The 26,699-nt window shown below is 54.4% G+C and overlaps 12 protein-coding genes across 18 annotated transcripts; 5 read left to right on the forward strand and 7 right to left on the reverse strand.

Moving 5' to 3' along the window:
- Window positions 1-4: 4 nt before the first annotated feature.
- Window positions 5-800, reverse strand: LOC9649443 (nudC domain-containing protein 2). The gene is made up of 5 exons (XM_002985277.2): window positions 715-800; window positions 516-664; window positions 413-461; window positions 218-360; window positions 5-156 (listed from the first exon to the last, which is right to left on the reverse strand). The coding sequence occupies exons 1-5, from the start codon at window positions 761-763 to the stop codon at window positions 73-75; spliced, it is 474 nt and encodes a 157-aa protein (XP_002985323.1). The 5' UTR covers window positions 764-800; the 3' UTR covers window positions 5-72.
- A 190-nt stretch (window positions 801-990) lies between these two features.
- Window positions 991-2,106, forward strand: LOC112340542. 3 transcript variants are annotated; one of them, XM_024659137.1, is made up of 4 exons: window positions 991-1,067; window positions 1,126-1,177; window positions 1,229-1,978; window positions 2,032-2,106. In XM_024659137.1, the coding sequence occupies exons 1-4, from the start codon at window positions 1,065-1,067 to the stop codon at window positions 2,076-2,078; spliced, it is 852 nt and encodes a 283-aa protein (XP_024514905.1). In that variant the 5' UTR covers window positions 991-1,064; the 3' UTR covers window positions 2,079-2,106. The 3 variants fall into 3 exon arrangements, with proteins under 3 accessions (XP_024514905.1, XP_024514907.1, XP_024514904.1); XM_024659139.1 differs by having other exon boundaries at window positions 1,229-1,683; window positions 1,735-2,069; XM_024659136.1 differs by having other exon boundaries at window positions 1,229-2,069.
- On the reverse strand, window positions 2,017-5,853 carry LOC9649702 (DNA topoisomerase 2-binding protein 1-A). 3 transcript variants are annotated; one of them, XM_024659131.1, is made up of 19 exons: window positions 5,506-5,853; window positions 5,412-5,454; window positions 5,240-5,364; window positions 5,077-5,184; window positions 4,878-5,019; window positions 4,725-4,816; window positions 4,576-4,669; window positions 4,204-4,525; window positions 4,007-4,143; window positions 3,775-3,959; window positions 3,568-3,726; window positions 3,228-3,518; window positions 3,075-3,180; window positions 2,750-3,024; window positions 2,648-2,695; window positions 2,532-2,596; window positions 2,401-2,482; window positions 2,180-2,346; window positions 2,017-2,134 (listed from the first exon to the last, which is right to left on the reverse strand). In XM_024659131.1, the coding sequence occupies exons 1-18, from the start codon at window positions 5,674-5,676 to the stop codon at window positions 2,194-2,196; spliced, it is 2,598 nt and encodes an 865-aa protein (XP_024514899.1). In that variant the 5' UTR covers window positions 5,677-5,853; the 3' UTR covers window positions 2,017-2,134; window positions 2,180-2,193. The 3 variants fall into 3 exon arrangements, with proteins under 3 accessions (XP_024514899.1, XP_024514898.1, XP_024514900.1); XM_024659130.1 differs by having other exon boundaries at window positions 2,532-2,695; XM_024659132.1 differs by lacking the exons at window positions 5,240-5,364; window positions 5,412-5,454; window positions 5,506-5,853 and having other exon boundaries at window positions 2,532-2,695; window positions 4,888-5,019; window positions 5,077-5,179.
- Window positions 5,854-6,012: 159 nt separating this feature from the next.
- LOC9649703 (4-coumarate--CoA ligase) lies at window positions 6,013-8,391 on the forward strand. The gene is made up of 5 exons (XM_002985168.2): window positions 6,013-7,648; window positions 7,710-7,855; window positions 7,903-7,970; window positions 8,041-8,143; window positions 8,211-8,391. Exons 1-5 carry the CDS (start codon window positions 6,460-6,462, stop codon window positions 8,316-8,318), a joined length of 1,614 nt encoding a protein of 537 aa, XP_002985214.1. The 5' UTR covers window positions 6,013-6,459; the 3' UTR covers window positions 8,319-8,391.
- Window positions 8,392-8,475: 84 nt separating this feature from the next.
- LOC9649444 (O-fucosyltransferase 16) lies at window positions 8,476-10,524 on the reverse strand. 2 transcript variants are annotated; one of them, XM_024659133.1, is made up of 8 exons: window positions 10,305-10,524; window positions 10,105-10,257; window positions 9,969-10,057; window positions 9,739-9,913; window positions 9,494-9,678; window positions 9,338-9,440; window positions 8,939-9,270; window positions 8,476-8,885 (listed from the first exon to the last, which is right to left on the reverse strand). In XM_024659133.1, exons 1-8 carry the CDS (start codon window positions 10,503-10,505, stop codon window positions 8,588-8,590), a joined length of 1,536 nt encoding a protein of 511 aa, XP_024514901.1. In that variant the 5' UTR covers window positions 10,506-10,524; the 3' UTR covers window positions 8,476-8,587. The 2 variants fall into 2 exon arrangements, with proteins under 2 accessions (XP_024514901.1, XP_024514902.1); XM_024659134.1 differs by having other exon boundaries at window positions 10,107-10,252; window positions 10,305-10,495.
- A 15-nt stretch (window positions 10,525-10,539) lies between these two features.
- On the forward strand, window positions 10,540-11,316 carry LOC112340543 (vacuolar protein sorting-associated protein 29-like). Its single transcript, XM_024659140.1, has 3 exons — window positions 10,540-10,701; window positions 10,754-10,891; window positions 10,951-11,316. The coding sequence occupies exons 1-3, from the start codon at window positions 10,570-10,572 to the stop codon at window positions 11,266-11,268; spliced, it is 588 nt and encodes a 195-aa protein (XP_024514908.1). The 5' UTR covers window positions 10,540-10,569; the 3' UTR covers window positions 11,269-11,316.
- On the reverse strand, window positions 11,258-13,033 carry LOC112340538 (IRK-interacting protein-like). The gene is made up of 2 exons (XM_024659120.1): window positions 12,912-13,033; window positions 11,258-12,607 (listed from the first exon to the last, which is right to left on the reverse strand). The coding sequence occupies exons 1-2, from the start codon at window positions 13,031-13,033 to the stop codon at window positions 11,362-11,364; spliced, it is 1,368 nt and encodes a 455-aa protein (XP_024514888.1). The 3' UTR covers window positions 11,258-11,361.
- Window positions 12,723-13,822, reverse strand: LOC112340544. The gene has a single exon (XM_024659141.1). The coding sequence runs from the start codon at window positions 13,580-13,582 to the stop codon at window positions 13,055-13,057; it is 528 nt and encodes a 175-aa protein (XP_024514909.1). The 5' UTR covers window positions 13,583-13,822; the 3' UTR covers window positions 12,723-13,054.
- Window positions 13,823-13,910: 88 nt separating this feature from the next.
- LOC112340541 (SEC12-like protein 1) lies at window positions 13,911-15,692 on the reverse strand. The gene is made up of 10 exons (XM_024659135.1): window positions 15,459-15,692; window positions 15,320-15,411; window positions 15,140-15,269; window positions 14,996-15,087; window positions 14,848-14,947; window positions 14,713-14,785; window positions 14,539-14,659; window positions 14,366-14,482; window positions 14,239-14,309; window positions 13,911-14,168 (listed from the first exon to the last, which is right to left on the reverse strand). The coding sequence occupies exons 1-10, from the start codon at window positions 15,642-15,644 to the stop codon at window positions 13,990-13,992; spliced, it is 1,161 nt and encodes a 386-aa protein (XP_024514903.1). The 5' UTR covers window positions 15,645-15,692; the 3' UTR covers window positions 13,911-13,989.
- On the forward strand, window positions 15,677-17,274 carry LOC9649704 (monoacylglycerol lipase). Its single transcript, XM_002985169.2, has 7 exons — window positions 15,677-16,145; window positions 16,211-16,249; window positions 16,297-16,367; window positions 16,412-16,476; window positions 16,531-16,620; window positions 16,666-16,758; window positions 16,815-17,274. The coding sequence occupies exons 1-7, from the start codon at window positions 15,730-15,732 to the stop codon at window positions 17,232-17,234; spliced, it is 1,194 nt and encodes a 397-aa protein (XP_002985215.2). The 5' UTR covers window positions 15,677-15,729; the 3' UTR covers window positions 17,235-17,274.
- LOC9649445 (non-lysosomal glucosylceramidase) lies at window positions 17,199-21,287 on the reverse strand. Of its 2 annotated transcripts, XM_024659128.1 has the most exons (18): window positions 21,171-21,287; window positions 21,004-21,114; window positions 20,894-20,950; window positions 20,765-20,838; window positions 20,607-20,706; window positions 20,455-20,540; window positions 20,298-20,401; window positions 20,135-20,238; window positions 20,030-20,083; window positions 19,919-19,974; window positions 19,829-19,867; window positions 19,636-19,780; window positions 19,409-19,590; window positions 19,286-19,353; window positions 19,163-19,235; window positions 19,045-19,106; window positions 17,663-18,992; window positions 17,199-17,580 (listed from the first exon to the last, which is right to left on the reverse strand). In XM_024659128.1, exons 1-18 carry the CDS (start codon window positions 21,234-21,236, stop codon window positions 17,295-17,297), a joined length of 2,997 nt encoding a protein of 998 aa, XP_024514896.1. In that variant the 5' UTR covers window positions 21,237-21,287; the 3' UTR covers window positions 17,199-17,294. The 2 variants fall into 2 exon arrangements, with proteins under 2 accessions (XP_024514896.1, XP_024514897.1); XM_024659129.1 differs by lacking the exons at window positions 19,919-19,974; window positions 20,135-20,238; window positions 20,298-20,401; ... (4 more) ...; window positions 21,004-21,114; window positions 21,171-21,287 and having other exon boundaries at window positions 19,829-19,907; window positions 20,030-20,084.
- A 9-nt stretch (window positions 21,288-21,296) lies between these two features.
- On the forward strand, window positions 21,297-25,249 carry LOC9649705 (DNA-directed RNA polymerases IV and V subunit 2). The gene is made up of 5 exons (XM_024659126.1): window positions 21,297-21,664; window positions 21,713-21,877; window positions 21,935-22,815; window positions 22,872-23,145; window positions 23,199-25,249. Exons 1-5 carry the CDS (start codon window positions 21,323-21,325, stop codon window positions 24,873-24,875), a joined length of 3,339 nt encoding a protein of 1,112 aa, XP_024514894.1. The 5' UTR covers window positions 21,297-21,322; the 3' UTR covers window positions 24,876-25,249.
- Window positions 25,250-26,699: the final 1,450 nt, after the last annotated feature.

Consider the following 26,699-nt stretch of genomic DNA (forward strand, 5'->3'; position numbering starts at 1 on the left):
TAAGAGCGCTAGAGAATGTACATATGTATATGTATATATGCTCTGGTTTCGTTAGAAAGGAGCCACCTAGTGCTAGTGTTTCATACCACCCATGAATGTTTTCGGGTTAGGACACTGGCCACTGAATTCTGCTTGCGAGAAATCAAATCCTGGGTGCTACACACACGATGGAAACGATAAGAGAGAGAAAAGGAAAGAGAAGGCCCTTGACTTGTACCTCTTCCTGGAAGCGTTCGAGCATTAGTCGACGCTTCTCCAAATCTGCCGAGTAAGGATCCAATTGTCCATGTCCCTCAATCGCGGTTTGCCACGGCTGGCCCTTGTCTCGTTTCTGGAGATTAATGTGCAGAGTCTCGTCCTCTGAGGAAAAAAGAGTGAGAATGGACCGCGCTCTCAATGGAGGCGGGCGTACCTATTGTCCAGAACGAGCCATCCAGCTTGACAGGGCCCCCTAGATTGTGCTGGAAAGCGGCATAGCATGGTCAGGCAGCGCATACAAGACAAACTTGGCTTACATTGAGGTATGGCGGATTCCCTTTGATGCCGACTTCCACATGTTGCAGCTGGATATTGCAGGAGAAGAGCTTCTTGGGAATTTGCTTGGGCAAATCGATGTAGATATTCACCTCGTCCAGCGTCTGATCCCACTCGTAGATGGTCTGCCCTGCACATAGTTAGAGCTAAGTGCCCGGCAGTGGAGGGAGGCGGGCATACCATTGTGGACGAACTTGTGGCGCTTGTCGGGGGCGAGCTTGTCGGACATAGCTGCTCTCGAGGAGGACGCGCCCTAAAATGCTGTGCCCTACTTGGTCTCTCTCTGGAAATAAGTAAACGATTTCCGGCGGTATTAGTTAAAACAAACAGCACACGTGAAAGCATGCGATTTAAACCATGTGTGCTGTTCCCGATTCTCCCTACCACCTTGACCACCGAATCCAGTAAACAAACAATTCCCATGACAAGGCATATTATAAGCTCGGCAAGGCGGGCAGAGCGAGTGAGGCGAGTGAAGCGCGGAAGAGTGCAAACTCACAGCGCGCTTTCATGTACCGTGCTGCTTCAACATGGTAAACTAATCTCTCCTTGGTTTTGGTCTTGGCATGACACCAAGTGGCGTGGTATCAGATCTTCAGGTGGTTGCACCGCAAGTTCCTTGAGCCCAAACATTCCAACCGAGGTGAGGGCCTACTTTTGTTTCCATTCCAACAGAGCTCAATGTTTGCTGCAGCCGACACAAGCAGCAGCAAGCCGAGGGTGTTAGCAGCACCAGTCCCAAGCGGCAGCACCAGCTCCACCACCAGCACCACATCCAAAAGCTCTTCCAGTAGCAGCAGCAGTAGTAGCTGCTGTGCCTGTGGAGATGCTCCAGAGCAGGAGCTCTCTAACCCAGGAAATCCAAGAGCAGGCGAACAACTCACCCAAGGCCGCCTGATCATGAGCGGCAAAGTATTCCCGACGCAGAGACGAGGCATGGTTGCAGCGCAAGCGCAACGCCGATCTCAGCTTGCCGTTCCTAGTCCTGCCGCTGCTGACACTGCCAACTGCACCAACAGCATCAAACTCCGGCGAGTGAAGTGCCTCTTTTCTGTCATCCGATCGCCTCTCAAGTGGACATGGCCACAGTGCCACTCCCACAAAAGAAGCTCCAGTCGGCCGCGGATAAAATGTGTTAGCTTCCAAAAGGTAACACAATGTTTTGGTGCTCTTCGGTGCTTCCACACTTATCTTCCACAGATGCTCGCCAGGCTGCAAAAGCGGGCCTGCTTTTCATCTTGTCGCACCAGCACCGGCACTAGCAACCACAAGTTGCCAGTCTCAGCCCAGGTTCCTAATCCAGCTCAAGCGCCAAACAGATTTCTCAGCCCCTCCCACCCTACTGCTGCCTCAGAATCAGTCCAAGTTTCACCTCAGAAACGATCCTTTCGGAAATCGCTCAGCGCCTCCGACCCGGAATATTGGATCAACAGCAACTCTGACTGTGAGTGTACTTTCGTGTTGCCGAGCGTTCTGATCGTATCACCCTTAATGCAGACGTCGATTTCGTCATGACAAGTGACATGAAAGATTCCAGAAAATGAACTGGCCAGGAGTGTAAACATGTCTAAGCTGACATGGAAATGGACTGCGTTTCCACCTATGTGAAAGAACATTGGTAAACTTCTATAAAAACACAGAATACCTGTTGCGTGGCAGCTACTTGTTGGCCTCTGCAGCTTGAAAGAGCCGACCCAATGCAAAACTTTTCGAACTTTTTGTCTTTCTACAGCTGATGTTTGTGGTTGATCCCGCTCGTACCCTCTCCATGATCATCTGCTTTCCGGAGTGATCTTCATCGTACGCAACAATCTAGAGAGATGAAAAAGGTCAACCGAGAAGTACCAGAAGCACAGAAGAAAGTACCTGTGACTCAATCTGAAACTCCTCATGCCCACTGTCGCCACCATTACTTAATGCATTTGAATCGCCTTCATGCTCAAGGACCCTGCTAAAAAATATGACTACAGCCACCAGGACGACGCCACCAAGCTTACCTTCCCGCCTTTGCGTTCTCAGACGGAAGGCTTCCTTTATCCCTGACAGCAGCTTCAGAAAGGAGCTGACAACCGTCAAGGTTTGCAGCGCATAAACATTTCAAACAAAAGGATACGTCGTACTCGTTCTCCTCTTCTCCTGATAGATTTCCTTCCCATTTAGCCTGAGAACACGCGGAATGAAATTGCGCGGAACAGTTTAATGACATGAAATCTACCTTGCCTGTTTGAGCCAAAAGATTTTCAATGGCAGCCGCGACATCTGGTTGAGACGGCATACTGTCCTCAATCTCGACCCCCAACTGAGATAAGTCTTTGGCGTGGCCACCAAGTGTAGCCTGTGTGTGTTTTGCTATGTCTGGACGATTACTTTCCGCACCAGTCGTTGACCAGCTAGCGGTCAGCACTTCCCAGGCGTCAAAACCACCTTCATCACACGCAGCTGGCCGTTTACAAGTATCAGAGCTCCTGCTGTTAGATGACTTCCTCTTCCCTGGCGTGAGACAAAAAGGTCAATTTGGTTTTTCTAATGTAAAGCTCTACCTGAGCAAATTCCTTCGGAGCGACTTTTCTGTGTCACCACTTCTATGCAAGAGCGACCTGAAGGAGGAGCTTGCACTGAGTAGTCTTCAAGAGAAACCACTGCGTTCTGTAGCAGAGGTTAGTAAGCATTACAGTTTACTCACGTGCAAATACCTGGCCAACACAAGCGTAAAGCCACTCGATTGTGACAGCCGGAATACCAAGTAGAACTGCAGCTTGAAATTTGTCTCCATCCCCCGCTTTACACAAAAGATGCGTTACCTTCTTCGTCAAGGTGTTGTTGAATTTTGCGCCCAGAAGACCGCAAAGGTGACGGCATAATGTCCGATCTTTATCATCGTATTGAGAAATGCATAGTCTGAAGCTCTCAAAACCAGGTAGCGGTATTCTGCAGGGTAAGGGACGGTACAAAACGTGGCCCTTAGTGTCAAGCAGCTTCCCCTCCTAAACTATAACCATTGGTACAAAATAAATCACAGAAAACAACTCTCACCAGAAGACACTGTTGTAGCCAATGTATGGACACGATGGAGACGTTGAGCTTTGGTGATGGAGAACCGTGGAAACCGATCAAGTAATCAGCTTTGCTGCATGCATCTTCAAAAGCCCCTCCAGCCGCTTTAATACCTTCAACAATTTCCTTTTTGATCACCTGTTTGGAAGAACAATGTCGGGCCTCATAAGAAGAAAAGATCAATACCTCGTAACAACTGGTCTTTTCTAAGAATGCGAAAGTGACACCGGAAAATACGCCTTTCTCCTTCTGTTCCTTCATATCAGAATTTGCAGCAGAAACAGTTTCTAGGACGACTGCAGTTGCGGGAGATATGTCGAGGGACTGCACACGGTGAGGTTTCTGAGGAAGCACATCGGAACTAAGGCTCCCTGCCGAAAGCAAAAAAGGTTATGAGATGCAGAGAAAGGTTTAGTACCTGGCAGCATTTGAGATGGAACGTGTGTATTAGCAACACCAATTTCTTGCCGAGTTTGTGCACACTCCTCAAGCCAGGCTGAGGTGACAACTTGTATTGCACCTCCTGCAGTAGCCCGTTGAACGCTCTTAACCTCACTGGTTTCACAAATAGGATGTAAAACATAATAGAGAGAGGAAAAAAAAAGGGAGGCTTACCTGTCGGATACACTTCCCAGAACAATATGAGTAACTGTCTTATTCAGCTCTATGTACCTTGTGGCTCCACCATCCAAAACAATATCTACAAGACGCTTCATGTCATCCGGCTGAAAGCCTACTATGTAGAAGCGACAGTTTGCAAGGTACGAATCAGCTTCTGTCCGGCCGCTTCCTTGCAGAGGCTGGACAACCTGTAAACCACCTGAATGACACTGATTGGCCACAACCTGATAACTGATGCTTTCCGGCATGTCATCGACCACGCTAGTGTCATTTCTCGCTTGCACTGTAACTGGGAACAAGTCCTCGTCGAGACAAACTGCTTACGGAAATGCTGTTAGCGCATCATCCTTTTGTCATCATCAATACCTTGTGAGGCTAAACTCTGCCATAGCCAATCCTGGTTAACAACCTTGATCGTCCCCCACGTTTTTGAAGCCAAAAACTTTTCCCCGTCGGGCGAGTGTTTCATGTCAAGGAGTTTTCTTTGATGAACGATAAAAACCAGCAATGGATATGGTAGCTATGAGATGTGTGCATTCCTTGGTCAGGTTAGGGGAGTAGGATGCCCCGTTCTGGTTTGCAGCTTCAGCTATCCGCACCCGCACGTCTATCACAACGGTCGCAATAACTCAAATTAGCCATGTACAATAGATAGCAGCAACACGTACCAACGGGTACCTGTGTCGCACAAATGTTGAGACCAGACAGGGGAGAGAGCTTGTGAGGTCGATGAGGGACAAGCTGGTGTTCCCGAGAGCACAGTTCCAGCCAGCTCAAACCAACAACAGGCTTCTTTTGTTGGCATGCTACCTGCCATGTAAGTTGCCCAGGAGCTGGGTGGGATACATGTATGAATGAGAAAAGAACCTGATACGCTGGACTGGAGACACCTTTAGCAATTACAAAGTCGGTGGACGAAGAGACGCTGGCATCCAAAGTTCCGCACATGGACGTCACAAGCCACTCGATCTTGGACTGTCAAGGAATGTAAAGATTGCTATCGTCTCAGGCAGGCACGAGGGATGGCTACCTTGAGCTTTGAATCATCAAAGCCGGTTGCGTGGACACGGATGCCCTCCAACGCGAGGCAGCAAGTACAAGGTCGCCTGGGAAGTGGCTTGCTCATTTTGGCGCACTGGAAAACACATTGAGGGCCTGCGCATGGAGTGAGTAGCACTAGGCCGAAAAACTAAGTAGCTTACCAAGGATCTGGCACCCTTTGTCTTGCAACGAGCGGGCTTTGTCCTGCACGAGAGCTAAGGCAGCTAGGGCAAAGAGAGAGCGAGAGAGAAATACCGAGTCGGGCGCGAAGAGGACGTGGAAATCAAGCGACGAGTGCGCGGATGGATCGCAGCAGATGTTGACCTGGGCACCGTGCTGCCGCAGGATGTCGTGCAGGCTGTCGATGACATCCGGTGGCAGCAGATTGCGCGAGAGGTAGAGCTTGTCCCCGGCGAAGAGCGCCATGGCCGTGCCCTAATAGGGCAGACAAAGCGCGGGAAGATCCGCAGCGAATCTGAATCGAATTTGAGTGTTTGTACTGGAGGCATACTAAAGGTGTGCGCATTTAGCATTGAACCAAGGGGTTGACCGAGCGATGGCCACACCAGTGACCGGTCCAACGTGGGCCACGTGGGCCAACTCCAAGTCAAACGTGTGCTGCTGTTGCTGCTGCTGCTGCTGGTGGCGTTGGGAGTGAACTGGGTAGGTGGTCGCAGCGACCAGTAAGTATGCTTCTTTCTTTTCCTGTATCTTTATAAAGACTGCCACGATTCTTCTCCTCAATGCTTCCCTGGCGGAGCATTCCACCCAGTTCTCCCTTTTGGCGCGGCGGAGGCGACTGAGAGAGAGAAGGAGAGAGATCGAGATCGGGGACGGAGAGAGCAAAGAAAAAAGGAAAGCAGCGCAGCGTGGACCAATTCTCGCCACCCAGACGGGCAGATGGCTTCTCGATAGAGAGAGAGAGAGAGAGAGAGAGAGAGAAACAGAGTGTTAATTAGCAGAGCCAGGGGCATCTTCGTAAAACTATAGTTTTGAGAGGAGCCGGGTAAAAATCAATTCCCAGGGAGGAGGCCGAGATTCTCGTGGGTGGCGTCGTGGTGGTTCCACAAATCCAGTCGGCTGCGTGCTTTGCGTGTGCTTAGAAACGAGAGCGATTCCGGAGAGTTGAGCAGGGAGCTTGTTGCTCTCGCTCATTCCTTGGCCCCCCCCGGGTTTGGATTGTCAGATTTGCATCCAGGAGCTGTTGCCATGGCGACGGATCAGCATGTGGCTGCGGAGTACATATTCAGGTCCAAGCTCCCCGATATTCAGATCCCCAATCACGTTCCTCTGGCCACGTACTGCCTGGAGCGTGCAGCGGCAGATCCAGAGCTGGGCGGCAAGGCGGCGCTCATCGATGGGCCGACGGGCACGCAGATGAGCTACGCGCAGCTGGGCGTGGCCATCCGCAGGGTCGGCGCTGGGCTGGCCAAGCTGGGAATTGGCAGGGGCGAGGTGGTAATGCTCCTGCTTCCCAACAGCATCGAGTTCGTGCTCGTGTTCCTGGGCTGTGCGGTGAGGGGCTGCGTCGCCACCACCGCCAATCCCTTCTACACCCCGCCCGAGATTGCAAAGCAGGCCAAGGCGTCGGGCACCAAGCTCATTGTGACGCTGTCCACGTATGTGGACAAGGTGTCGGGCATTGCAGAGGTGATGAGCATCGACAGGGAGGTGGAGGGCTGCCTCCACATATCGGCGTTGACGCAGGCGGACGAGGGCGAGTGCCCCGCCGTGGACATCCAGCCCGACGACGTGGTGGCGCTGCCATTCTCGTCGGGCACCACCGGCCTGCCCAAGGGCGTCATGCTCACGCACAAGAGCCTCGTCTCCAGCATCGCCCAGCAGGTGGACGGTGACAACCCCAACCTCTACATGACGCCCAGCGACGCCGTCCTCTGCGTCCTCCCCATGTTCCACATCTACTCGCTCAACTCCATCCTCCTCTGCTCGCTGCGCACCGCCTCCACCATCGTCATCATGCCCAAGTTCGACCTCACGCAGCTCCTGGAGCTGGTGACGCGCTACTCCATCTCCATCGCGCCCATCGTGCCCCCCATTGTGCTGGCGCTGGCCAAGAACCCCGCCGTGCTGGCCTACGACCTCAGCAGCATCCGGATGGTGCAGTCGGGCGCCGCCCCGCTGGGCAAGGAGATCGAGGACGCATTCAGGGCGCGTCTGCCGCGGGCCACCATCGGGCAGGGCTACGGGATGACCGAGGCCGGCCCAGTCGTGGCGCTGTGCCTGGCATTTGCAAAGCACCCCTTCACCGTCAAGCCCGGCTCCTGCGGCACAATCGTGCGCAATGCCGACGCCAAGATTGTGGACCCGGAGACCGGCGCGTCGCTGCCGCGCAACCAGCCGGGGGAGATGTGCATCAGGGGCCCCCAGGTCATGAAAGGTACTTAATCAATCCATTTGCCATCCCGGAAACCTAAAATTCACGTAAATGAAATACTCAGGCTACCTCGGCGATCCCGAATCCACGCGCTCCACCGTGGACAAGGACGGCTGGTTGCACACTGGTGACGTGGCTCTCATCGACGATGACGACGAGGTGTTCATTGTGGACCGGGTCAAGGAGATTATCAAGTACAAGGGCTTCCAGGTAATCTTGGGTCGCTTTCCCTCTCACGCGCATTATTTTACCTTCAGGTGGCTCCCGCGGAACTGGAAGCGCTTCTCATCTCCAACCCATCCATTGCCGACGCTGCAGTCGTTGCGTAAGCCTCTCCCGTGTCTTTGTCTTTGCTTGCTGCAATGCTCTCTAACGCGTGCACGTCACCTTGGCAGCAAAAAAGACGATCTAACGGGCGAAGTGCCGGTTGCGTTTGTCGTGCGGGCGGCCGACTCTCACATCTCAGAGGACGACATCAAGGGCTTCGTCTCCAAGCAGGTGAGTTGGCTTGGGCAAGCGAGCGAGCGCATCCCCCGTCCCGTGTACTCACCGCACTCTCTGTCAGGTTGTGTTCTACAAGAAGATACATTCCGTCTACTTCGTCGATTCCATCCCCAAGAATCCATCCGGCAAGATCCTTCGCAAGGAGCTCAGAAGTAGACTTTCCTCTTAGGTGTTACGATTCGTTGTCACAAGTCGACTATTTATTTTATACTTGCAGGGCTCGCACGCTCTTTTTGCTTGTACATTTGATTCAGGGCAACGTAGCTAGCTACCACAAAACAAAATCACATTGCCTGCGCGGCGGTGGAGGTGGTCAGTCAGGTTGCTTACACGGTAAGGCTAGGTGTGTTTGTTGGCTGTTTAGCTACATGTACACGGTGGCTAGCCAGTATATATACTGCGCTGCGTGTATATATAAAAGCCGGCGCGCGCCTCTCTCTACTCGTCTGGTTCGTGTTCCAGCAGCACCTCGTCGATATTAAACAGCTCGTCTTCCTCGTCGCCCATCCACTCGCCCCTCTCCTCAACCTCGTGCGTCTTGTCGCAGATGCACACCCGGGGGTTCTCAAATATGTCCCGCCTCGACGACCTCTCCATGGGATCCCCCATGAACCCCTTCTGCAAGCTCCGGAGCTTGGCTGCGAACTGCTCCCACCCCATCTCCTGCCTCAGACCAAAGAACGAGCCCAGCTTCTTTGCATTGGGACGAATAGTTCTCTTGTGGCCGGCATAGCGCCTGTGCGCAAGACAGCACGGAATCACGTTAGTTCTCGCGTGTGACAAGCTCACCTGTGGCCAGCTAGAATGCGTGCCATGTTGCCGTTGTTGTTGGTCACAAACACGTCACTCTGATTGCACACGATGTAGTCAATGGCTGCCATTCGCGACGAGTATCTGGAGAATTGTTCCATCTCCTTGTCACTGGCCAGGCTCTCCTTGGTGAAAAAGTGGGGGAACAGGGCCCGCAGGGGGGCCAGTGTCGATTCCCCTCCGTAGATGTCACCCGATGCAACGTAGAGGTACGTCTCGTTGCTGAAGCCTAGCGCCCGCAGCATCAGGCCTACTTCCATGGGTGTGAGCGGACACTTGCCGTTCCTCCGCTCCCTTTCGGGACTTCGGACCTGAAGAACCACCCACAAAGCACAAGCCGTTGGCGTCGGCTACCAAGCACACAAGGTGTCCACCTACACGTAAGTTTTTCCACCGCTTCCGGATGCTTGCCAGCTCCCGGACCTCTCTGTCGCCCCCGCCATAGTAGCACCCTGAAAACGCCAACATATCAGGCTCGTACCTACAGGCAGTTAGCGCGTCGTGAAACAAGCACACAAACCAGCCCATGCCCACCTCAGGTGTAGAGCAATAAACCGGCCGCCGCTCATAGATTTCATCCTCTGCACCAGCGTGCGGCCCATGCCCTCGATTGGACCTGTAAACTGCAGCGCATCGTAGTTAACCCGGCACCGCAGCTTCTGCAGGTCCGTGGAGAGATTGTTGGCAAGCCTGTAGTCGAACTTGGTAAGGCGCACTGCCTGCACTTGCCCGTGTAGATCGCATTAGGACGGATCCGTTTCCCAGGACATCTCTCTTACGTTCTTCCTGACTAGCGTAGGGAGCACCGATTTCTGGTAGTAGTGAGGGGTGCTCTTACGGGGGACTCGCAGAGATATGGGGTTCTTGAGACGCGTTGGCAACTCCTTGACGATCCTCACGTCCTGCGCAAGGGTGGCGATGAACCAGTCGATATCAAATATGTCGCTAAAGTTGCTGCACACGGGAAGCTTGTCTGTCTTGTGAATGCAGGCAAGTTAAGTGATCGAACCTGTTGTCCTTCCAAAAGGAGGTGTGGTCCAAGCTCGGAACTACAAGCGTCGCGTTTAGAATTCTCGCCACAACAACAGCATCCGTTATCTGCAAGCATCCGACGAGTGAGAGGTGCTCTGGGATGCACGACTTACACCAATTCGCTGCTGGTTGAGCCCTCCGCTTGCTTGGATGAGCAAGAAGCCATTGGTGGCGTAGGGCGGGCCCGAATAGTTGCTACTGGGCTTGTTGCAACCGTAGTAGTAGTCTGCGAGCTTGGAACTCCAAATGTTATCGCTGGTGCTGCTCTGGAGAGGAGCCGTGAAACAAAGGAATGCAAGTGACCTCTGCTTACCGGGGGCACGTCGCTGAGATCTTGGGCTGGAGTGAGTGGTGGCGCGCGCTGCTCCTCTTGGGTCCATCGCAGCTGCCGGGGGTCGTGATCCAGATCAAGAAAGCGTGTGGCCAGAATGGAGAGCGAGGCTACCACCACAAGTGTGAGGCCACACAAGAGGAGCCTGATCGACGGCAGCCAGCTGCGTTCCCTTCGCGCCATGCTCGCCGCAACCCATGGCGAGATCACTCCATAGCTTAAACCCTAGTTAGGGCTGTGAGAGGCGATGGTGCTGGTGCTGGCGCTCGGGGATCTCCACATTCCGCACCGGGCGCCAGATCTGCCACCCAAGTTCAAGTCGATGCTGGTGCCCGGCAAGATTCAGCACATCCTCAGCCCTGGCAACCTTTGTATCAAGGTAGGCAAGGAAACAGGGTTTTGGTGCGCGCGCTAAAGCTTGCTAAGCCTAGGAAATCCACGACTACCTCAAGAGCCTGTCTCCGGACGTGCACATCGTGCGAGGGGAATACGACGAGGACAGTCGCTACCCAGAGACGAAGCAGCTGAGCATCGGAAGCTTCAAGATCGGCCTGTGCCACGGCCACCAGGTATAATTCACTCATCGCCCCTGATCTCCATCCATCTCCTGTGCTCTTGTGCTCTTCAGGTGATCCCCTGGGGCGACTTGGATTCCCTGGCAATGCTCCAGAGGCAGCTCGACGTTGACATCCTCATCACCGGGCACACGCACCAGTTCAAGGCGTACAAGCACGAAGGTGGTGTTATAATCAATCCAGGCTCCGCCACCGGAGCATACAGCAGCATCAGCTACGATGTCAGCCCCAGCTTCGTGCTCATGGACATTGATGGCTCCAGAGTTGTGGTGTACGTGTACGAGCTGCTCGACGGAGAGGTTAAAGTGGACAAGATCGATTTCAAGAAGCCGGCTGCTGCTGCCAGTGCTGCTGCCGCGGCATCGCCATAAACAAGCACGTTGGGATTGATTGAATGATGATGAACACGACTTTGGCTATGTGTAAGTCAGTCTTGCAAGCTGGTGAGTGGAGGGGGAGGGGCTTTACGAGCTGCAGTGAATGTGGGGGTAGACCTGGCACTTGATGATCTTGTGGTGCGCGCGGAAGCCCGGCATGATCATGAACTCCACCTTGAGCGGCGAGGAGCAGCGGCGGCAGGGGTCGTCGGGGACAGCCACGGGCTCCACGTAGAGCGGGTTGAGTTCACAGCCTTTGCCGACCCGAAGGATGGCGACGGGCGGGTTCATGGAGAAGGCCAACCTGTGTAGCAGCCACACGCCTTTGGCAACGTCCAGAAACGCGGCCGTGAACGCCTCCCGCTCCTCGACGCTCTTGAACAGCATTCTCATGTGGAAGAGCCCCCACATCTCTTTGGTCTTGGCCTGGCAGAAGCGCAGAAAGTCGGGCTCGAAGCAGCGGCTGCTGCTGTTGACCGCGTCCGCCACGTTGACCAGCTTCATCCGCTTGTACTCGCCCAGCCGCGCCGCGCACCGGGTGCCCGTGTCCAAGATGCTCGTCACCCCGCTCTCGTCAAAGTTGTCGTTCTCGAAGCAGTGGAAGAAAGCCTTGTTGATGCGTGAGTCGAGTACGAACGCCGTGTGCTCCTTCCTCAGGAATCCGCTCGACGCTTCCATGTCCGCCAGGGTGCGGCACACCGGATACCCCGATACCTCCATCTGCTTGATAAACACGTTGCAAAAGTAGCGCATGGACAAGCGGGACCGTACCACCGCCATCTCAAACAGGAGCACCGTCGCCGACAACTCCGCCGGCCCCTCACCCGCGGTCGTCACCGTCGACACACTGCTACAGCTCGTGGACGAGGCTGCCGAGGAGCGACATTCCATCTCGTGGAGCTGCTCCCGCTCCCTGCTGGACATCACCTGCATTTGCTCCAGCTGCCACTCGAGCATGTCGATGGTATCCTGCTTGTCCGCCAGCGCCGCCTGCTGCCTCTTGCTTAGCTCCACCAGCGCAGCCGCCCGCCTCCTGTCCCGCGGCTGCTGCTGCTGCTGCTGCTGCTGCCAGCACGACATGAGGCTGGTGATGACCCCCAAGGGTGCCCGCAGCGCCTGCAACCCCGCACGTCGACGAGGCCGCCTGCGCGCCTCATCCTCCCCCTCCCCCTCCCCCTCCTTGTAGAAGAGGGGATTCTCGTTGAAGCAACTCTCCCCACCTGGAATGCTCATGCTCTTTTTCCTTGTCGTCTCCGCGCTCCACGTCTTGACTTGTTCCAAGGAGCACAAGCTGTCGGAGTTGGTGTCGCTGCCACCAGCTGCTGCTGCGCTCCTGCAACCATCCATGCAAAAAGCCTACCTCCTCTTGCTGTACACAGGGAGGCCGCGCCGATCGGTTTCGCTGGCTGTGCTCCCCAACCAAATCCGCGCTTGCTAAATACATCTCACGAGATATGGGAATATCCTTCCGCTGCATTCATTTACACAAGGGGAAGGAAAACGCCACCCCTTTTATTTAATTCAGACAGATATGAGAGAGAGCATTCCAATCCAGATCTCGGATCTCCCCAAGTTATTCTCTTGATTGAGCCCAGCCCATCCCGAGTCCCGAATTTCACTGGACGCCTACCTCCTACATGAGGCTGTTGACGAAATTGATAGCGCCAAAGAGGCAGGCGATGAGAGTGAAGACGAGCATGGCCAAGACGAGGGACAAGGACGCTACGCACATATCTAAGCTCGACTGCATCACCTCCATGCTCCAGGCGTGCTACCCTAGTCAGGGAGAGCTGGGGAGCCAGGAATATTCTCCCCGATGCTCCGCCTTGCTCGCCTTGGTTGTTGCCGCCAGCGCGGGTATGCAGCTGGTGCTCCTCGACAGTTGCAGTCCCGACCTTGCACGGCGCACCAGCAGCTGCCTCATGGCGCTCGTTGCAGCGGCCACCGGGTTCTCCCGCACCGTAACGTTGAACTGCTTGCATATGTTCATGTGCACCTGGATTGCGTCCTCCACTGCTTTGCCACCACCACCACCCTTGATCCTTGCCTGCTCCTCCTTGACAGCCTCGGCACACAAGCCACACATGAAATGGCCGCAAAACTGCTGCTGTACCCGCTTCACGTAGCCGGCGGTGCATTCTTCTCCCAGTCCACAGCACTCACACTTGGTAACGTTGGTCGCCACCGCTCTCTTGTTAGCATCCGCAGCGGCTACAGCAGCCGCGGTTGCGATGACAGAGTCCGACACCACCCGATAGATGAAGCCATTGGATCGCTGCTTGGGACTAGAGGCCACCATCTTTGCCATCGATCACCCCCACTCCCACTTTGGAGGCTGGCCCCTCTTATATACCGCTGCGGGTGCGGGCCGTGAATCTTTTCGCTTCCTGGCTGAGAAGCACGGCACGTGTTCCCGGAGCCTTTTACACGAATCCACTGCATTGGGCGATTGCCAGGCACCACCTTGTGCCTCTGCATTCTAGTTGATCACGTGCTTGCTTCTTCCGCTTCAATCCGCTCCCGCCAATGCCCAACGTGTGTGCCTGCTTTCACGTCTCGTGAGTCGTGACGCACTGCGCTGCCTGCCCTCGTGACGCCCTTGCAACTTGCGCTTCTACGTATTATCTAGGTTGTGGTGTCACCACAAAGAGCTTGCGCTTCTACGCATTATTTACGTTGTGGTGTCACCACAAAGACAAGCACTTGACGGACGAATCATCCCTCGGCCATGGAAGTGTCCACGCTGCTCCCATAGATTGCTCTCATGGATGGCCGTGCCGGCTGGTTTCTTCCGAGCGGGAATCTCCAGAATGAATCGGACAACTCAAAAAAGATGTAAAAGAGCGCCGCAGACATGGCAATCAGCCCCGCCAGAAGTAAATATACCTGCCAATCTGAAGCGCAAGCAAGCATGCAACCAAACAACCGTCAAAAGTGAGGAATCAGGATCAACAATGTGCTTGCCTTTCCATGGGCCCGGAACGTTGGTTGCGGTTACTCGCACGTTTCCATCCGCTGACACCGATAGCAAAGCTCTGCGTACGTGGGCACCAGTTAACCAGCATATTTCTTCCAGCGGGTGGACAAAAACCTTGAGTTTGGAGACATCTCTAACAACGTAATACCACATGTGTCAGCTCTCTCGACATACTGCCGCTTCTGCATGCTCTTCACCTCTATCACGGAAACAGCTCCATCCATGCCACCACTGCACACAGCTCACAACATTCTACGTAAACACATCACACCCTTGCTCTTGCTTACAGTGCTAAGCGCTTCCCATCGCACGAGGTAGCCAGGGCTGATATCTCACAGTCTAAAAACTTCTTGGATCCCAGCCTGCTCCACTTGGCAATCTCCCAGACTGCAACGTACCCCTTCCCATCTGCAACACAGTGTCAGCGACAGAAAGTCTCGGCGGAAGAGGATAAGCAAAACCTCTGAAAGCAGCCACAAAAAGAAACGGATGAGATCCATTTCGTGAAAATCTACAGAATCCAAAGCTTTCGGCCTGGGAAATGCAAAACCCACAGTATTGTGTATGAGGAAGCTCGCCTTTGAACCAGCGCTCACCTTTTCCCGGTGTAGCGATGTCAACGGCATGGCCTTGTCAAGGTCCCATATGCGGCACGGGCCATCCTCCGACGTTGAAGCCAGCAGCGCTCCATCCAGGCTGCAAGCATACGCGTCTTGTGTGGCGCGTCAACTCGCGGAATATTACCTGAAGTCCAAGTCTTTGATGCTCTTGTGTGCCTTGGGCTCGTCAATCAGAGTGGTAAGGCCGGGCCAGTCCAAAACACGCAGCCGGCCATCCTGTGCACAGCGCTACCACTCAACAGAATTGTGGACAAAGGCAGACAATTACCTTGCCTCCAAATGCGACGCGAGACCCATCTGCGCTGAAACAAATCTTGTTCTGCTCCCCAAAACCATGGAACCGTTGCGGATCCATGTCAGGCGACCAGCTCAAGCTGCCTTGTTCAACCTGTACAAACCTGAAGGTGGCCGATACAAAAACTTTTTCAAGACAAAACGTCCCTCTTGCCTGCAGCTCGCCGCAAATGAGCAAAGAGCTCCATCACCAGAGGGATGAAACGCCAGAGCCTGAGGGGCCGCTTGGCAGGGGAGGACACAGGCCTGGCGATGCAACTGTGAGAACGGGGCCAAATTTTGCATCCGCTTACCTCGTCCTGGAGAAGCTTTTCGTCAAACGAGTATTTGGCAAGCTCGAGGCGGCCGTGGCCGCCGTCGGTTTTGGCGATGAGCAGCAGCGCGTCGCGGTCGATGCTGCGGGATGCTGCCCATCCTGCGCAAGTGGCGGATCCGGTGGTGGAGGAGCACACGCCCAAGTAGCGCCGACGCGGCGCCATAGCAACTAAGCCCCCTTGTGCGTTTACCTTTTAGGCAGCACTAAATAAAAGGTGTATTAGGGCGCGCAGGGAAGGGTATGCAAGGATGGCTCCTCCAGTGGGAGGTGTGGTGCTGGACTGGCGTGCGTCTTTCAGGATCGTTCGAAAGGTTTTGTATTGGGTCATCTTCATGGCCCGTTTCCTGCAGCTGCCCAGCAGAGTGGCATTGGTAGCAACAGCTGCTGGTGACAGCGGCAGTGGCAGCGGCAGCAGCGGGAGCGGCGGCAGCAGCAGCACCCCCACCGCCGCCGCCACCACCCTGCAGGTCTCCTCCTGGTCGTGGATGCGACTCCTGTCGTTGCGCGTGCAAGAGGAGGATGGATCTTGGCGGAGGGCTGTAGCCCGTAGGAGGCGCAAGAGTTTGCAAGCCAGTACGGTTTGGCAGGATCGGTCGTTTGCCAACTCGAGGGGCCAGACCATCTTCACGCAGTCATGGACTCCCACTGACTGTAAGCGTATCAAGTTCGTCCTTGCTCTTGCCTTGCACCATCACCTTCTTTTCTTTGTGACTTACCGCTGGCTTTCAGGGGATTAGTCGTTCTACTCCACGGGCTGAACGAGCACAGGTACTCTAGCTGTTTGTTGTCTCCATGTTGATCGGTGATATGTCTAGTGGACGTTACGAGCGCTTTGCCACTCAACTCAACGCACATGCCTACTCCGTGTACGGGATGGACTGGATTGGTAAGGATGTACCTCCGTGACTTCGCTAACCTGCAGCCGTGCAGGGCATGGTGGCACTGACGGGCTTCACGGTTACGTCGAATCCCTGGACTATGCGGTTTTGGACGCGGTATCTTTTTGTTTCTTCTCTTCCTTTTAGTGTTGTTTCTCATACGTTTACCAGGAGGAGCTCTTGTATAGAGTTTCTGCGGAGATGCCGGGCATTCCGGTCTTTCTTTTTGGCCACTCCACTGGCGGTGCCATCGCTCTAAAGGTTCGATCGTTAGTGGTAAGTTAATAGCAACCTCTTTCTTTGCAGGCAGCGCTGCGGCCGAGTGTGCGGGACTTGCTGGCTGGGGTAATACTAACATCTCCGGCACTTCGTGTACAATCGTTTCACCCGGTCGTAGAGGTAGGCAGCAAAAAGGAAGTCTTTTTGTGCAGCGTCTCACGCGTTTAGATTTACAGCTTGTCGCACCCTTTTTTTCCATGGTACTTCCCAGGTACCAGTTTCAGGCTGCAAACAGGCGGCGCTTGCCCGTCACTCGTGATCCCGTTGAACAGGTTGCTAAGTACACCGACCCCTTAGTGTACACTGGACCCATCCGGGTTCGAACGGGTACCGAGATTCTGAAAATCACCGCTTTCTTGCAAAAGAACTTGCAAAACGTGAGCACTCCCTTCTTGGTGCTGCATGGGACGGACGACAAGGTTACCGATCCAGCGGGATCGCAGAGGTTGTACGAGCATGCTCGCTCCAAGCGCAAGACGCTCAAGCTGTACGAGGGGCTGTTACACGACTTGTTGTTTGAAGTCGAGACAGACAGGGACGTGGTGACCAAGGACATCATCGACTGGTTGGAGAGCTTCAACGCTCTGCCCATGTAAAATAATATTGTTACACAATACAAATGGTTCACTTGTTTTATTGCTTCGCCTATGTGCCGGTTAGCAGCAGCAGCAGCAGAGGCGATGAAAGAGCGAGCGGATCTGTTCAATCTGCGGTGGAACGTTTGTGAGCGCTTCCGACACCTTCGCAAACCCTGCATAGAGGTAGGACGAGGAAGTGGAACCGCCGGCAGATTCTTCCTTGGACGGGATGCGAGGCCCAGCGGCGACACAATTTGGCGGGTAGAGTGCCCATTGCATGGCCCATATGGCAAGCGGCCTCATGTAGGTGAGCGCCCGGAAGTGGCCGTCGGTAGTCCAGGCCTCCGGAGTTTGGAACCAGTAGCTGGAAAGGCAGCAAGCAGCATGGTGAGAGGGGCGTGATGAGAGAGAGAGAGAGAGAGAGAGAGAGAGCCAAGGCGCTTTACCCGTAGCCGCTGTCTGACCAGCCAGCATTGTAGATGCCCTCTGCGGTCGTGAAGGCCTGCTCCAACATCCCCTCGTGTATCATGGCCGCAGCAGCCGCGTACGTGACACCGCTCCAAATCTCTCGCGACTGCATCGCGGTCTCGTCCACCCTTCCGTTTGGGTGCATCCCGTTTACAGCACCCAGCTTGCCACCTTTAACCTTCATCACGTTGTAGTCGTAGATCCTCTGCAGGGCACTCCGCGCCTTGTAGTCGTCAAACAAGGGGGGCAAGCCCGACGCCCAGGCGTACCACTGGCCAGCCATCTGGTCGGCCTGGATGGAGTTGCTGTTACTGCTGCTGCCGCTGTCGTAGTTGAAGTAGGAACCGTTCCACAGCTTCTTGTCGTATACTTTTCTGGCATCACGAAACTTTCTGAGGAAGTAGTTCGCCGCGTTGGGCTCGTTCACTTTCTCCGCCATGGCCGCTGCTGCTTGCAACGCCGCCAGCCAGAGGCCCCCACAGTAGGCGCTGATTCCATGCACGGTCCACGTATCGTACGTCTGGTCTGGGAAACCATCGTTCTCTATCATGCCGTCCCTGTCCCGGTCGAATCTGTCCATGTACGCCATTGCAGTGTACACGGCCGGCCATGTCACTCTCGCAAAGTTGAGGTCCTCCGTCGCCACTACGTCCCTGTATATCTGCAGCACGAACTTGGAGTTGAGGTCCTTCCACCGGCTCGTGTCGTGGATGTTGTACGCGTTCACCTCAACCCAGGGGTCGTGTATCCCCAGGTCGTGAGGCACTGCCCCTAGCACCTTCTTGATACCCCACTTGCCCCCAGCCAGGAACTTGACGAGCTCAGGGTTGTGAGACAGTGTCGCGGCCGCATAATCTCGCTGGATGCTCAGCTCAAGCTTGGGAAACAAGCTAATGAGAGCGAAGGACGCATAGAAGTGCACATCGTACGTGCACCACATGACGTACTCTACGCTCTCCAGGTAGAGGAACTGCCCAACGTTCTCCTCCCCGTCCTCGAGCAAGTACGTGCCATATGGGAAATCGCGGGGCGCCGAATTGATCTGCTTGTCTAATATAGCAGCCTCCATCGCTTTCACCAGCTTCTCCGCAATCTCCTCTTCCGTCTCCGACAGAATGGCATCGACGCCACCGTTCCCGCTAGTTCCTCCGTTCAGGGGGATCATCTCCACAAGCTCTTCCACAGCACCAGTGATACTGCTCTCGCTGTTTGTTCTAGACGTGAAACCGTTTGATCGAAATGACGGTGTGACAAACGCTGTGTCCGGGACTGCCAGCTCCGCGTTCCCTTGCAACGGGGGATTGCCATCTGCAAAACTCACTCAGAGCCCGCCAACCAGCGCAGAGATGTGATACTCAACCTGTCCACACCGTCCCGCCAGCGACTAAATAGTAAAGCTCGTTGAAGAGCGTGAATTTATACCTGGACCCGCCATCATAATACGGTTAGCCACGCTTGAAACGGAGCAAAAACCATACCATTCGGGAAGATTAGCGTCCTTGAGCACAGGTTCCTGCCACTTTTCAATTTCGGCCTCCCACTTTGGATAGTCTGTTGAAATCAAAGTCAAGGCTCATCTACATGCGAGCAAGCCAGCGTACTCAAGAGTGCATCGTGGACAAGTCTTGGAGCAGCATCTCCATAAGAGCCATAAAATTGAGTGTAGCGCCTGCAAACATCACAAGACGGTTCACTATCAAGCAGGTATAGCCGCCTACCCCTACCTGTGATATGATCTGCCCTTTGGGAACTTGACTTCTGGTATATCCCACGACAGAGCGAAGTCAACAACCTTCTTTCCATGCGGTGCAATGGTAACTGAAGCAGACACAGCAGCTCCAAGTGATGAATTTACGAGAGAAGGAAGAGAAGGCTCACAGACAGTATCCGTATCAAAACATCCTTTCTGAACACCAAATGAGGAAAAGATAAATCAACAATTTGCATTCACCTCTCTCATTTGGTTCCACATTTCCTTCGCCGTCATGGTGCTTCCTTTTCCCGAAACCAAGAAGCTCGGACAAACAGAAACAGCGACATCGGCGTTTTGCCGGGCCGCAATCGCAAACTCCACACTTGGCTGTCCTTTCGCGGTGCTGAAATCCAACATTATGATCTCGCGGAAATTTAGCAGAGCATCTTACCGATGGTGAAGGACAACACCTGCAACTCCATCGTCCTCGCTGAATAACATCACTTGATCAGACCTGGTAACAAAAGAAACTGACACTCACAGAAAAGGCTTGTTAGAATGTCCACCGGATAGGTGAGTGTCTCCCCCAACGGAATTCTGAGATGCGTCGTCTAAGTAAGTGTGACTGGGGAAAACTCCAAAGTGGACTTACCGCCCAGGTAAATAACAGACTAACACTCGCCGATTCCTTCCCCGTGTTTACTATCTACGACGGGCGTTCAAATCAGAAGCGGACCTTGAGAGGACACAAACGTACCACGTAAGAGAAAACACAGACTGGCAAGCTGCTTTCTCGATAATCGTGAGGAATAAACGGTGAGACTTGGCGGCATGAGATCTTCAAATCCGGATCTGGCTCGCCTTCGGATCAACAAACCACAGAAAAGAGATGATTTGATCAGGACTAAGGTCTTACGTACCATCATAAATAGTCCACGCCCGCGGAAATAAGCCATGATAAGTTGAATTTTGGCCGTCAAGGTTCCAGTCCCACGCACAGATTTCTGGACTTTGAGCCTTTTTCCTGTGTGCACCATGTGTTTCCCAGCAAGCGAAAGAGAGAACATTTACGCTTACCCGACATCAAGCTCCGAGGGGCGAGGCGAAAGAACAGATGCGATCTTTTTCTTTTCTCCATGGTCCTTGTCCCGAGTGACGAAAACCTGCCATGCTCGGTCAGTGTGGTGACGACAGTAATCAAAAGAAAAAAAGAAACAGGCAGCACCGACTGAGAATTGATTTGCTAATACTGCAGCTTCACTGGTGACAGAAGGCAACAGCTGCCACCGCCTGAATTCGCCACGAAAACCCCTTCCAATGCTTCCACCACTGTTTGAGAGTAGAAAAAGGAAAAAGAAATAAAAAAGCGCTGCTTGCTGGGCCATACCCCATTCCACCAAGTGGCACGCCGTGGCAAGCGGATGGTTTGGTTCCTCGCTTGAACGGGTCGATCGGAGGTGTCTGTCACGTGTCACAAGACGTGAGAAGGAATGGTGATGAGCAAGGGGATGCTTACTCTTCCCTGAGAGCGCTCGGCTTGTATGAACTTCCACAACCTCAGCCCCAGCCCGAGCTGCCACAATGACAATGACAATGACGAGATGGCCAAGACAAACAAGAGACTACCAGTTTGAGTGCCTCGGTGAACGTCACCCGGAACTCGGTCAGAAAATTTGCGTGACAGTTGAGCTTACGCCTCCATGCGTGTGCGGGAGGAGCCCCTGGATCGTTCTCCAGCTGAAACAAGAGGAACAAAGGCCGCTAAAGCAAACAAACGAGGGGATGGATCGTACCAGCTGGAGTGTGGACTTGGGGACATAGTCGTAGAGCGGCCAGGAATGCCTTCGGCCGTGAAACATGCTGCGCTTCCTCCTGCTGCGCCTCCGCCTCTGCTAGCATCAGCAGCATTACCTAGCCGGGGATTCGCTTGACCTAAATAAAGAGGATGGAGGAGGAGGCGTGTGATGCCTGGTTCCAAGCGCGGGGACTGGTGGCGCACCAGCTCGACTCGTTCAATCGCTTCTGCGGCGCAGGTGCGCATTCGCTGGCCCTCCTCTTTGGCTCCCCCGCCCACTTCACCGACATCAAGGGCGAGGTGAGGATGGCAGCCATGCCGCCATGCCGCGACCCCGTGCCCGCGCTCACCACCATCCGTATCCGCAACCTAGTCCTCCACAAGCCCGCAGATGCCACCACAGGCCGCCCCCTCTTCCCACGCGAGGCGCGCCTCAGGGGCATCACGTACTCGGCGCGCCTCTGCGCGGACGTTGAGCTCCAGGTGGGTATGGTATGGTGACAAGAGTGGCACGCACAGTCACACACGCTACCTTCCTAGGTTGACGCGGTCGCAGGAGAGCAGCGCAACCCCGTCGTCAACCGCGTCTTCCCAGCCGTGCACATTGGCGACATACCCATCATGGTCAACTCCCTGCTCTGCAACGGTCACGACGCCGATGCCTTCGACTGTGGAGGCTACTTCATCGTCAAGGGTGTCGACAAGGTGAGTCGTATAGCTCCCTGCCACCAACACTAAAACTCTCTGTGAGAGAGCAACCAGGTAGTGCTTGCTCAGGAGCTGGTGTGGCCACAGGCGCTGCGCGTCCTGTGCCCCAAGACCGGCTCGGATAACTGGAGAGTGGAGCTGGAGCAAGTCAAGGTGGAGCTGGAGCGCGGCGATGGCGTCTTGTTACTGTCCGCGCCAGGGCTGGACACCATTCCGCTGGTGATCGTATTGGCGGCCCTCGGAGTGTCGACGGACAGGCAGCTACTGGAGGTGATGGTCCATGACACTCAAGACGTGGAGCTGACGGAGCTGGTGCGGCCGTCCATCGTGCATGCTAGGGAGCAGATGCAAGAGTTTGTTAACAGCAGCGGTGTCCACGGCGGCGGCAGGGACGTTACAAGCGTGGCTGTGGAGCTTGTGGGGAGCAGGATCAAGTCGGTCACACCCTTGGCAGGCCCTGCACAAGAGAAGCTTGGCAGCTTGCTGTGCAACACGAGCAGCAGCAGGCCGGCAGACAAGGCTCTGCTGATGGGCTACATGGTGCGTTGCCTGTGCCTGTGCGTGGTGGGGAGGAGCACGGCGGACGATATCCACAGCTTGAAGAACAAGAGGGTGGACTTGGCCGGGGACTGCATGTTCAAGCAGATGAGACACTTGAGCGCTCGCTTCAGAAAGACGACGCTCAAGAGGGTGCTCAAGCATGTGGAGGCTGGGGGACTAGATTGCCTCACGGACAATCTCATCGTGGACAAGTCTGTCATCACCAATGGGCTGCGTGCGGCCTTTTCCACGGGGATCTGGTCCCTCAACAGGTATTCCTCTTGCACAAGTGGGGTTGTCGCCACCCTGCAGCGGGACAATCCCATGCACACCCTCTCTCAGTTGCGGCAGCTACGCTCCGCATCGCGCTTTGTTGCCAACGCTGCTAGACTTCCGTACGTTGATTGTCTATCTCCTCCGTTAGCTCCGCTCACTGTGGCGCCCCGTGCAGGAACGCGTCCCACTATGGCAGGATATGTCCCGTGGAAACTCCTGACGACCACCTCGCTAAGACCATGGCAGTCTTCGCCACCGTGTCTGCTCCCAGGAGCCACGACAATGTCTTGGAGCAGCTCTCCCACTGCCAAATGCAAAGCTCCCAGGGGCCGTTGGTGGGGTGGGACAATGTGTTTGTGAATGGGCAATGGGTGGGAGCGACGGACAAGCCAGGCACGCTGCTGCAGGCAATGCGGAACCTACGGCGCAACAAGTTAATCCATCCAGAGGTTGGCGTGCTTGTTTCCCCTGCTTGTCTCTTGTTTCCTGACCAAGCTTGCAGACCGAGCTGGCTCGGGCTCCCAGCCGGGCGGAGATACGGATTTTCACCGATGGTGGCCGCTTGCTGAGACCCCTCCTGGTGGTTGACAAGCAACGGGTGCTTTTGTCGACACGGGAGCACAGGCGCGAGCTGCGGGCCAGGCCTGCGCACGAGAGATTCGACTACATGCTCGACACCGGCTTGGTGGAGCTCTTGGGAGCTCAAGAGGAGAGCAATGCCGTGATCGCGGTGACACGCAGGGAGGCCGAGAGTAGCAGCAGTTTCACTCACGTGGAGATGCATCCGGCGTCCCTCCTGGGGGTGAGCGCAAGCGCCATACCTTTCCTCAACCACAACCAGAGCGCCAGGGTCACACACCAAGCGCAGAAGCACGGGAAGCAGGCCATTGGATTCTACACGTGCGACATCTTGTCCAGAATGGATACCAACGTGAGGCAGCTCTACTACCCGCAGCAGCCCCTGGTGTGCACACGCCTGGCGCAGCTCCTGGCCAGGCCCGAGCTCGCAAACGGAGTCAACTGCGTTGTAGCGGTTGCCTGCTATGGTGGATACAACCAGGAGGACTCGCTCATCCTCAACCAGTCGTCGCTCGACAGGGGCCTGTTCCGCTCCACTCACTTCCGTGTCCACAGGGCCACCCTCGACTATAGCTCCTCGGACATACGCTTTTGTAGGCCGGAGACGGAAGTTGCGCGGAGCAACAGTGATGGCATTGACAAGCTGGACAGTGATGGCCTGCCTTTCATTGGTGCCGAGATGAAGGCGGCAGACGTGGTTATAGGGAAGGCGGGGCGGAGGCAAGCTTCCAAGCTTGTAGACCACAGCAGCAAGCTCCGGAAGCTGGAGCAGGGGTGGGTGGACCAGGTGGTGTGCAGTGGCGGCGACGAGGAAGGGGAGAGGCACGTCAGAGTTAGGCTTCGAGAGGCCCGATGTCCGCAAGTCGGGGACAAATTCAGCAGCATGCACGGGCAGAAGGGTGTGGTCGGTATGAAGCTGAGGCAGGAGGAGCTCCTCTTCACCCAGCAGGGGATCGTGCCGGACGTGGTGATCAACCCGCATGCATTCCCCAGCCGACAGACACTTGCTCAGATGCTCGAGAGCGTGGTGGGGAAGGCGGTCGCGGCTTCTTGTGCTCGAGTGCAGGCCACTCCCTTCGCTCACCCACGCGCAGAGGAGATTGCGCAGCACTTGGCCACGTGCGGTTACAACAAGTGGGGTCAAGAGCGTGTCTATAGCGGGCGCACTGGCAGGATGATGGAGGCCATGGCCACGGTTGGCCTCACTTTCTACCAGCGTCTGCATCACTTGTCCGAGGACAAGATGAAGTGGAGGGGTGCCAGTGGACCCGTACACCCGCTTACTCACCAGCCAGTCAAGGACAGGAAGCGGGAGGGGGGAACCAAGTTTGGCGAGATGGAGAGGGACTGCCTCATCTCCCATGGTGCCTCTGCCACTGTCAAGGAGAGGCTCTTCTTTGTTAGTGACAGGTCCCTAGTCCCAGTCTGCACAAACTGCCATAGGCTTGCTATCCTCAACTGCAAGCAGCACCCTCGCTGCCTCTTTTGCAACCCGCAGCAACGCATTGCCACACTAGACATGCCACATGCGTGTAAGCTCTTGAGCATGGAGCTCAGATCCATGGGCGTGGACATGAGATTCCGAGTATCACAACACTGACAAAAGTCATGGAAGAGTATCTTTTCCTGTCTTGGTCCGATGTAGCGGCCAATAACGAGCCAGGCGGGACACGTGGATGATGACATGGACAGAGATCGGCAGGGAGATCCGACGTGGCGGGGAGGAGATCGGTTTGTTACAGGGGATCGGGCGGCGCATCAGGAGGGACTTCTTGGGATGCAGCAGGGCGGCGATAAAAGGGAGATCATCTCAGGAGCAAACCCAAGGGGCCGGCGAGCAGGGGCGATCAAGATTCGAGCAAGGTGAGGGCTTTGAGCTCGTGTGAACTCTAGTAAGCCTTGCCTGGGCTTACGCCCATTTTGGAACCACTACACTGATCAGTTATGTCAATTTGGATATTTAATTTGCCACCATTTGGTATGATTGATGACTGAACTGTCCAAACCTAGGGCAAAACTGGAATATTACTCCCTAATTTGACAAAATTAGAGACAAAATGCAATAAGGATTTTCAATTCAATTTTAAGAGATTTGGCTAGGAATAGGAGATATAAAGAGGAGGACAACTTAATCCAAGTTTCACTCAACAAACTTTTGTGACTAATTCCAGGCTTTGGACAACAGTTGGAGACTCTTGCATGATCAAGCTAGTCTTTTCTTCATGCTCGCTAGGAGATTCATATTGTGGATACCATGGCATTATAGGACCTAGGAGCTTTCATGGCATCAATCACTTTGCAAAATGTTGTTAGAGCTAAAGCACTTTTGGACTCAAGGTCTAGGAGCAATATTTGTCATTAGCAAAGTTTGTTTGACTCCAGATCTAAGACAACACAGTTGTCATCCTCAAAACAGTTGTGAACCACACCATGATTTCAATTGATAGGATCTTATCATTGGTGGATTTTGTGGTAGTAGATTTTCAACAAGTTGACTCAACCTCCCTCAAGGACTTTATGATTTTGGGATGCTCTTAACACCTCCAAGTAGATGCTGAAACATATTGGAAAAAGGGGATGATGCAAATCAGTCACAAGATCACCAAAGCAAAGCTATACAATGCTTATACCTCTGTTTGATGAAGAAGGCTCCTACCCCTTCTCCAACACAAGTCCCTATTCCTACTCCAACTCCAAAGTGCTCAACTTTCCCAACCAACTTATCTTTCATGAACTTCTCAACAACCTTTCCTTACAAGAGATGGAGGTTTTCAACATTAACATTATCCATCGTGTGAGACACAAAACCCAGAGCCCCAAAAGTAGAGCCAAAAAGGTGCCATGTGGTAATGGCCGAAGTAGAAGCTAAACAAGAGTAACACGTTTGGACTAAAAACTTCGACTTGAAAAATTGAGAATGGGAGTGGAACTCTCAACGAAGTGCTCAAGGAACAAGCACGAAGCAAACAATAAGTGAATCTCTAGAAAAGGGACACAAAAGGATCAACACATAACACATGGAAGTGTTGAGATGGACCTGAGATGGAGTCCAAGATGAACCCGAGATAGAGTTTGAAATGGACACGAGATGGAGTCGAAGATGGATGTGAGACACAAAATCCCTAGGCCCCAAAGTGGAGCCGGAAGGGTGCCATGTGGTGGTGGCCGAAGCGAAAACCAAACGAGCGTAACATGTTTGGACTAAAAAGCTCCGACTTGAAAAGGTCGAGAGTGGGAGTGGAACTCCTAATGAGGTGCTCGAGGAACGAGCATGAAGCGAGCAATAAGCAAGGCTCCAAAAAGGGACCCAAAAAGGACCAACACATGACACATGAAAGTGTCCGAGATGGACCCGAGTTGGGGTCCGAAGTGGAGTCCGAGGTGACCCGAGATGGAGTCCGAGATGGACCCGAGATGGAGTCCG

Source organism: Selaginella moellendorffii, unplaced genomic scaffold (assembly GCF_000143415.4).
Source record: "Selaginella moellendorffii unplaced genomic scaffold, v1.0 SELMOscaffold_66, whole genome shotgun sequence".
NCBI lineage: Eukaryota > Viridiplantae > Streptophyta > Lycopodiopsida > Selaginellales > Selaginellaceae > Selaginella > Selaginella moellendorffii.

Bases quoted from the DNA above. Each gene is read 5' to 3' on its own strand.
- LOC9649443 (XM_002985277.2), bottom strand. From the start codon at position 763: ATGTCCGACAAGCTCGCCCCCGACAAGCGCCACAAGTTCGTCCACAAT. The intron at 462-515 runs GTAAGCCAAGTT...GCCGCTTTCCAG, and splicing joins GGAATCCGCCATACCTCAAT to CACAATCTAGGGGGCCCTGT. The intron at 361-412 runs GTACGCCCGCCT...TTTTTTCCTCAG, and splicing joins TGGCTCGTTCTGGACAATAG to AGGACGAGACTCTGCACATT.
- LOC112340542 (XM_024659136.1), top strand. The intron at 1,178-1,228 runs GTGAGGGCCTAC...TGTTTGCTGCAG, and splicing joins GCCCAAACATTCCAACCGAG to CCGACACAAGCAGCAGCAAG.
- LOC9649702 (XM_024659130.1), bottom strand. From the start codon at position 5,676: ATGGCGCTCTTCGCCGGGGACAAGCTCTACCTCTCGCGCAATCTGCTG. The intron at 3,519-3,567 runs GTGAGAGTTGTT...GTTATAGTTTAG, and splicing joins GGCTACAACAGTGTCTTCTG to GAGGGGAAGCTGCTTGACAC. The intron at 2,483-2,531 runs GTAAGCTTGGTG...ATTTTTTAGCAG, and splicing joins GAGAACGCAAAGGCGGGAAG to GGTCCTTGAGCATGAAGGCG.
- LOC9649703 (XM_002985168.2), top strand. From the start codon at position 6,460: ATGGCGACGGATCAGCATGTGGCTGCGGAGTACATATTCAGGTCCAAG. The intron at 7,649-7,709 runs GTACTTAATCAA...TGAAATACTCAG, and splicing joins GGGCCCCCAGGTCATGAAAG to GCTACCTCGGCGATCCCGAA. The intron at 7,856-7,902 runs GTAATCTTGGGT...TTTTACCTTCAG, and splicing joins TCAAGTACAAGGGCTTCCAG to GTGGCTCCCGCGGAACTGGA.
- LOC9649444 (XM_024659133.1), bottom strand. From the start codon at position 10,505: ATGGCGCGAAGGGAACGCAGCTGGCTGCCGTCGATCAGGCTCCTCTTG. The intron at 9,271-9,337 runs GTAGGTGGACAC...GTGGTTCTTCAG, and splicing joins AGCGGTGGAAAAACTTACGT to GTCCGAAGTCCCGAAAGGGA. The intron at 8,886-8,938 runs GTGAGCTTGTCA...TCTTGCGCACAG, and splicing joins CGCATTCTAGCTGGCCACAG to GCGCTATGCCGGCCACAAGA.
- LOC112340543 (XM_024659140.1), top strand. From the start codon at position 10,570: ATGGTGCTGGTGCTGGCGCTCGGGGATCTCCACATTCCGCACCGGGCG. The intron at 10,702-10,753 runs GTAGGCAAGGAA...TGCTAAGCCTAG, and splicing joins CTGGCAACCTTTGTATCAAG to GAAATCCACGACTACCTCAA. The intron at 10,892-10,950 runs GTATAATTCACT...TGTGCTCTTCAG, and splicing joins GCCTGTGCCACGGCCACCAG to GTGATCCCCTGGGGCGACTT.
- LOC112340538 (XM_024659120.1), bottom strand. From the start codon at position 13,033: ATGGAGGTGATGCAGTCGAGCTTAGATATGTGCGTAGCGTCCTTGTCC. The intron at 12,608-12,911 runs GTAGGAGGTAGG...GGATGGTTGCAG, and splicing joins AATTTCGTCAACAGCCTCAT to GAGCGCAGCAGCAGCTGGTG.
- LOC112340544 (XM_024659141.1), bottom strand. From the start codon at position 13,582: ATGGCAAAGATGGTGGCCTCTAGTCCCAAGCAGCGATCCAATGGCTTC.
- LOC112340541 (XM_024659135.1), bottom strand. From the start codon at position 15,644: ATGGCGCCGCGTCGGCGCTACTTGGGCGTGTGCTCCTCCACCACCGGA. The intron at 14,660-14,712 runs GTTTTGCTTATC...ACTGTGTTGCAG, and splicing joins TTTTGTGGCTGCTTTCAGAG to ATGGGAAGGGGTACGTTGCA. The intron at 14,169-14,238 runs GCAAGCACATTG...CTTGCGCTTCAG, and splicing joins CGTTCCGGGCCCATGGAAAG to ATTGGCAGGTATATTTACTT.
- LOC9649704 (XM_002985169.2), top strand. From the start codon at position 15,730: ATGGCTCCTCCAGTGGGAGGTGTGGTGCTGGACTGGCGTGCGTCTTTC. The intron at 16,621-16,665 runs GTTCGATCGTTA...CTTTCTTTGCAG, and splicing joins GCGGTGCCATCGCTCTAAAG to GCAGCGCTGCGGCCGAGTGT. The intron at 16,759-16,814 runs GTAGGCAGCAAA...TTAGATTTACAG, and splicing joins CGTTTCACCCGGTCGTAGAG to CTTGTCGCACCCTTTTTTTC.
- LOC9649445 (XM_024659128.1), bottom strand. From the start codon at position 21,236: ATGTTTCACGGCCGAAGGCATTCCTGGCCGCTCTACGACTATGTCCCC. The intron at 20,402-20,454 runs GTAAGCGTAAAT...TGGTGCACACAG, and splicing joins CCCTCGGAGCTTGATGTCGG to GAAAAAGGCTCAAAGTCCAG. The intron at 19,236-19,285 runs GTACGCTGGCTT...TGATTTCAACAG, and splicing joins TGTCCACGATGCACTCTTGA to ACTATCCAAAGTGGGAGGCC.
- LOC9649705 (XM_024659126.1), top strand. From the start codon at position 21,323: ATGGAGGAGGAGGCGTGTGATGCCTGGTTCCAAGCGCGGGGACTGGTG. The intron at 21,878-21,934 runs GTGAGTCGTATA...GAGAGCAACCAG, and splicing joins TCGTCAAGGGTGTCGACAAG to GTAGTGCTTGCTCAGGAGCT. The intron at 22,816-22,871 runs GTACGTTGATTG...CGCCCCGTGCAG, and splicing joins GCCAACGCTGCTAGACTTCC to GAACGCGTCCCACTATGGCA.